General features: G+C 46.3%; 2 protein-coding genes across 2 annotated transcripts; one reads left to right on the top strand and one right to left on the bottom strand.

Moving 5' to 3' along the window:
- Nucleotides 1–671: 671 nt before the first annotated feature.
- BDR25DRAFT_154785 (uncharacterized protein) lies at nucleotides 672–1,190 on the top strand (the record flags this gene model as incomplete). The annotated part of the gene is made up of 1 exon (XM_033683954.1): nucleotides 672–1,190. A coding segment is annotated over one exon (519 nt), but the record flags the coding sequence as incomplete, so codon positions are not given.
- Nucleotides 1,191–1,826: 636 nt separating this feature from the next.
- Nucleotides 1,827–4,236, bottom strand: BDR25DRAFT_296776 (uncharacterized protein). Its single transcript, XM_033688955.1, has 5 exons — nucleotides 4,090–4,236; nucleotides 2,761–4,040; nucleotides 2,221–2,700; nucleotides 2,031–2,144; nucleotides 1,827–1,976 (listed from the first exon to the last, which is right to left on the bottom strand). The coding sequence occupies exons 1-5, from the start codon at nucleotides 4,184–4,186 to the stop codon at nucleotides 1,884–1,886; spliced, it is 2,064 nt and encodes a 687-aa protein (XP_033541371.1). The 5' UTR covers nucleotides 4,187–4,236; the 3' UTR covers nucleotides 1,827–1,883.
- Nucleotides 4,237–5,619: the final 1,383 nt, after the last annotated feature.

Raw genomic sequence — 5,619 nt, 5'->3', positions numbered from 1 at the left:
ATAAATTAGCGAGTAGATCTAATACAAACAAGCAAATACATTTCTAGTCGTGCCTAATAGTTCTAAAGCTTAAATTAAAGGTTTAGAAGAGGTAGAGAAAGGCAATGCGTATATAAAAGCTTACTAGTCTATATAAGCATATAGGTAACTTACTTGGCGCCAGGGTTATCTATAACCTGTCGACTCAGCCCCGAACCGAAGGGCATGGCAGGAAGTCATTGGCTGAATAACCGCCCAGCTTCGCGCCGAAGGCTACTATCAACCCGTGTGGGGAGGCGTGGGTTTCACTTTCCCAAGAATTTAACGGCTGGATGAACGTTATTCGTGATAGGCTCCAGCTGTACATCCTGCCTCATGCACCAAAAAAAAAAAAGAGATAACGGTATGCTAACTATGATCGCGGAGAGTAAGAAGTGAATATGTGCCTTTTATCCTATAAATATGGGTCTATGGACCACTTTTGGAGGACATGAGTTCGAAAATTATTAGCCACTACTTTCCACAGCCGTCTACCACCGCGTATAGCAATTAAACACCGTTTTCACCCTACCAACAAACTGCCTATATCTCTAGTTGGCCCCCCTCTTCATTTTCTCTACCATCAAGATGTCTGAATATCACTATGTAAGTCGGCTAGACTTCTCTCTGATTTAGCAACCGCTAACCGTTACGAGTACATGAGCGACGCAACCCAGCAGTACTACTACCAAAAGATCAAGGAAACGGGTTCCCTCGAGAACGATGTTGACAACTTCTGGCTTAATCTGTTGCCAGATTACTTTCAGAAGAAGCTAAAGTACGGCATCGAGCAGGAAGCGCGTGTGCTTCCAACTGTCACCAAGCAGCGTGCCGACTGGACCATCCGTTATATCAAGAATGGCGATCCGAAGAAGGTGATCCTCATGGAAGACAAGCGTAAAGGAATGGAGAGTCAGACCCAACATTGGGCGCTCGCCCTCGACCAACTCACCAGGTACATGACATTGGTACGCACTGAACCCGGTCAAGACCCCACAAAAACTCTCTACGGCGCCGTCAACATAGGAACCTACTCCCGATTCTACCAACTGGATCCGTACGCGCAGCAATGCATCGACTATCCTGGCACGAACGGGAGACACTACGAGCTCGCAAAGGATGAGGCGGAGATACATGCGATTCTGCTAGACTTTGTTCGGAAGACGTCACACGGGGATGATGCGTCTGCGATAAGTTCTGCAGTCTCAAGTGTCCCTGTTCAGCAAGGCACTACGGCTTCTTCCGCCTCAGGTCCAGCAAGGCCGCTCCTTAGAGACCAAACAGGACAATACTATGAGCATGATAATGGAGTAAAGATTTACTGGTTCGCTCCTAACTGGATGTATTATGATTTGGGGAGCCGCCAATGGATTCAGTATGCTAGTGGATCATAGTGTTTTCTTGAGCTTACATCTCAATGGTTCTGGAGGCTAGTGGATTGGGATATGGGCTGAACAGGGGAGATGCTGGATGAGGAATGGTACTCGCGTCACTCGTTTTGTAAAGTACTTGTTTGCATTTTGCTTTGGCGTTTAGTAATAGTTAGGGGCGAAAGAAAATACAATTCACATACCGATAGAATTTCGTGATCACGAACTCTTACCAACTCTTACCAACTCTTACCCCTTATCCGTCGTGAAACTGTCTCCCCATTTCTAGACGATGTAGACTTCCATTTTCAGAGAGTGACGTTATGATGCACGCCGGATATTACTTTATCAGTCAAGTAGAGAGTCAAAAGAGTAGCCTGTGCAGTCTTTTTGCCTTTAAATCATTGGTAGAAAGGTGCTAAATTCTATTACAAGCTGGCTGGCAGTACAATGGCCATTAAATAGAGTCTGCTATCATTTAAGAAACAGTTCACATTATGAATACAAGCGACTACTAGACCCACTCTCCTGCGTGCTATCAATGACTTCTGAAATTGCACCTAAGCTGATAATACCATACTCTGGGTGCTTCACTCTCTAGTCAGCAATGTTCATCTTCAATGCGGCAGGGTCTGTACTGACTTGACTTGCATAAAAACCTGTAAGGGTAGTTCCGGAAGCAATCGAAACGGGTCTTAGAGTAGCACTATCTGACAAGGCCCCGGTATGGAAGGACCGTTTGCGATTTGTCGTGATCTATAACGCACCACGAGAGTTAGACAATGGGTGCCGACTCACAATTGCATTTGCTCTAGAGATCTGAGTAACTCACCCTAATAGAGTTTAATTTTCCATGTTTAAGGAAACTAGGAGCATTTTCTACTTGAACTCGCTCGAGATTGACTTCGACGGTTTCTATGAGCTCACCACCGGCGCCATCAATAGGGAAATTCAGGATCTTCGAAACGTCTGTAGTTTTGGAACGGCCAAGCTTGTACGCTCCAGCGGGGCCATAAGTTGTATCGTAATGAAACTCTAAACTGTAGAGGCCCCTTGGGCAGTCGACAGAAACTCCGGTCACATGATCGAGGTAGCTACCACCCGGACCGCCGAAATGGATCCAGAATAATGGTTGGTATCCAGTACTTGATGGATTCTCACCCGTAAATGATTCTGCGTTTAGGCACATCCCAGGTTCGGGCACCTTAGGATACCATAGCGCTTCTTTTCGTAATGACAAGTCATGCATTTTCGGTGCTTGGACAGGAGGCGAGACGTTCTCCAAAACTCCGAGACTAACTATTTTATATCCCTATACAGACATATGAGTACAAGCAGAATATAAGCCATAGTAATTCAATCGCGTACTTACATCAAAGCTCACTTCCAAGGCAGCGATAGAGTTGAAGCAGGCGAGGCGCTCTGCTATGGGCGAGTTGATCGGACAGCCAACCCACTCCGATAGGCTTGCGTCCTTGCTGACAACTTGCAGGGCATGGATTCCTCTTGAGCCCACTGCTAGAATGAATCCTCCCAGTGACGTGGCTTCACGGATGACTTGCTTGTCATCGGATACAAACCCAAGACATATGTCGGGTCCCTTCTCAGTTATGAGGCGTATGCCTGCGACATAGGTGACATTCCCGATGCTGCTGATTGAGAAGCTAATCTTTGAGAGATCTTTGGGTATGTAGGCAAGATGTGTGCCAAAGAGTCGGCAGCCTTCGTTGAAGTCTCTCGGGTGCCCGTCAGATGCCTCGTCCTTAATATCTCCTGCTACCTTGCTCCATCTCAGACAGGTAACATTTTGGTCCACGCAGGCCGTCTGTGAATCTTCCGCAAGGCGTAGACTGAGCAAATCGGTAAGTGGCATGATTAAGTTCCAGATTCTCCTTCTATTCTGTAATCCAGGTGAGCTATGAGTCTGACTGGTAAGCCGATACAAACTCAGCCAATCCGTAACATCTTGACTCTTCCACTTCTCGAACAGAAAACCGCGGTCGCTCCTAGCCTCAAATCTAGACGCCCAAAAGATATTACTGGACAGAAGGGGCAGGAAAGCCCCTGAAACACGGCGTAGGCCTAGGGCATCATCAGTAGACAACTCAATGGCTATAGCCTCGAGGATCTCCCATGGGAGCCTTGAAAAGCAGTCATATTGTTGTGTCTTAGGCAACCACTCCTGTGGGTGTTCTTGACGTATCACCAGTAATGAAGCGATCTCCGGCACGTTGTACGGGTTCTCATTGGCGGATAAACTCGTTTGAGCGTTATCCGCCATGAGCCGGTCCTCCCAGGGATAATGGTCTTGGTGGTCGAGGACGAGGAGGCTTCCGTAGTCGTGGCCCCAACATACGCCGGCTCCTCGAAGTGGAAATGGTAATGATTCGCAGACCTCGAGCAGCCGCTTGAGAGGGATCTCGCTGGGCTGAAAGGCTCTCTGCAGAAGGTTCCAGCAAGCTTCATGAAGTATAAAGCCATGGCGACCATTCAGGGGATGCTGTCGCATAACTGGAATCTCATCCATCACAGGAAAAAGATGATCGTCGTCCCATCGCATGGCGGAATCAGACGGCGCGATCCATATACCATCCGTGTCGTCCTCATGGCAACCGACACCAGATACGAAGGTGCCTGATGGACATGAATAGACTAAATCCATTAGCACAGAATCGTCAAGGTGTACTCACGGCATACTCACTTGCGCGAAATTCTCTCAACCAGGACCCGGATCCTGATGGTATAGGGCTGTAGATGAGAAACCCGCAGACGACGCAGCCAACCCTACTGAGACCCATCGTAGTGACGTTCAGAAGAGATGTCAGAATCTGCGGAGCTTTTATAGACGGTGGAGGTGGGCGTTGCTCATTCTTGAGGGCTTGATCGACTAGCTGTGTCACGTGGTGCCCAGTCCACGGCTCAAATTGCTTACTCATAACGTGACTCACCAGCTGATGCACGGCCCCACCTGATGCACGATTTCGCAAAAAACTCACCTACAACTTTTGCAGCTGCAGAGCCCTATATATCCAATACAATTATAAGATTTTTTAGTATAATGATCAGAAATACACATAGAGTTGATTACTACTAATTTCAACTATCTAAACCTGTTTGGAAGGTTGATTTTGCGGCTGCGACGCGAGAAGGTGGTTGGCACAGGCTTGTCAACAACTGAAGCAGAATTAGCTGCGACATCTGCAATAGCTGTTAAATTAACTACGCGCTGCTTAAGGCTCTTTTTATTACCCTTTTAAGATAATTTAAGCTCTTGCTAGAGTTGTTTTAAAGCTTGTTAAGTAATTTACTGCTCCTTACGTTTAGCAGCCTTTTCCTTCTGCTCTTAAAGCTAAATCTCTTTTGCCTTAGCTTTTATACGCTGCCTATCCTTAAGTAATTGTGCCTTCTTCTTCTTCTGTTGCTCTTTGCGCCTTATTGCTTCGCTTTTTTAAAGCTGCGCAGCCTTCTTCTCCTCTTCTTTTTAGATTTGTCTCTTACGTGCCTTTGTCAGATTGAAGCACTGTTTCTGGGCTTCCTGAGATGAATGATGGGTTTGGATATGATGTATGGGATGATTGATTGATTGTATTGATCATGTTTATTTATCGATCCTTTTTCTGCTCTACTCGTGTTGCTCGGCTTTTTGTTTTGCCGATCCGAGTCCCTCGCGCACTTGCCCTATGCGCGACCAGCTTGCAACATGCTGCAATTTGCTGCAACATGCTGTAAAATGCTGCAATTTGCTGCAACATGCTGCAATTTGCTGCAACATACTGTTCGAGCTTATTGCTCGTACTATGTAGCAGCTTTCGTCAAGCGTTCCTCCTGTCTTGACAGTAGGTGCGCATATCTGACAGCCTTAGTAACTTTAGTAGGAGACTAAAAGACTGCTCCACTAGCATATTTAGTAGGCGCTTTAAGTAATAAAGGCTTACTACACTGTTGACGTTTCTTCTTATTAGTTAGAGCTTCTCTAAGGCGCTGATTTTTGTACTTAAGAAGTGTTTTTTAAACTGTGATATAGTGGATGGTTTAACTAAGTTGTTGTGCACAAGAATTATAGATATCCTCCACTGTACGCTTTAAAAGTACTTGAATTCTCCTCTAGTCTGACGCGCTAAGTATTGAAGTACTTGATTTGCTAGATGACAGCCTCTTATTGTAACGATTCTACGAATCGTTCCATCTCGGGTCGCTCGGATCCTATCCGAAGGGTCTCCGTATCGGCTCC

The sequence above is a fragment of the Lindgomyces ingoldianus genome (genome assembly GCF_010093535.1).
Source record: "Lindgomyces ingoldianus strain ATCC 200398 unplaced genomic scaffold BDR25scaffold_45, whole genome shotgun sequence".
Taxonomy (NCBI): domain Eukaryota; kingdom Fungi; phylum Ascomycota; class Dothideomycetes; order Pleosporales; family Lindgomycetaceae; genus Lindgomyces; species Lindgomyces ingoldianus.
Note: the sequence above shows the minus strand (reverse complement) of the source record. Positions and strands in the feature narration are given on the sequence as shown.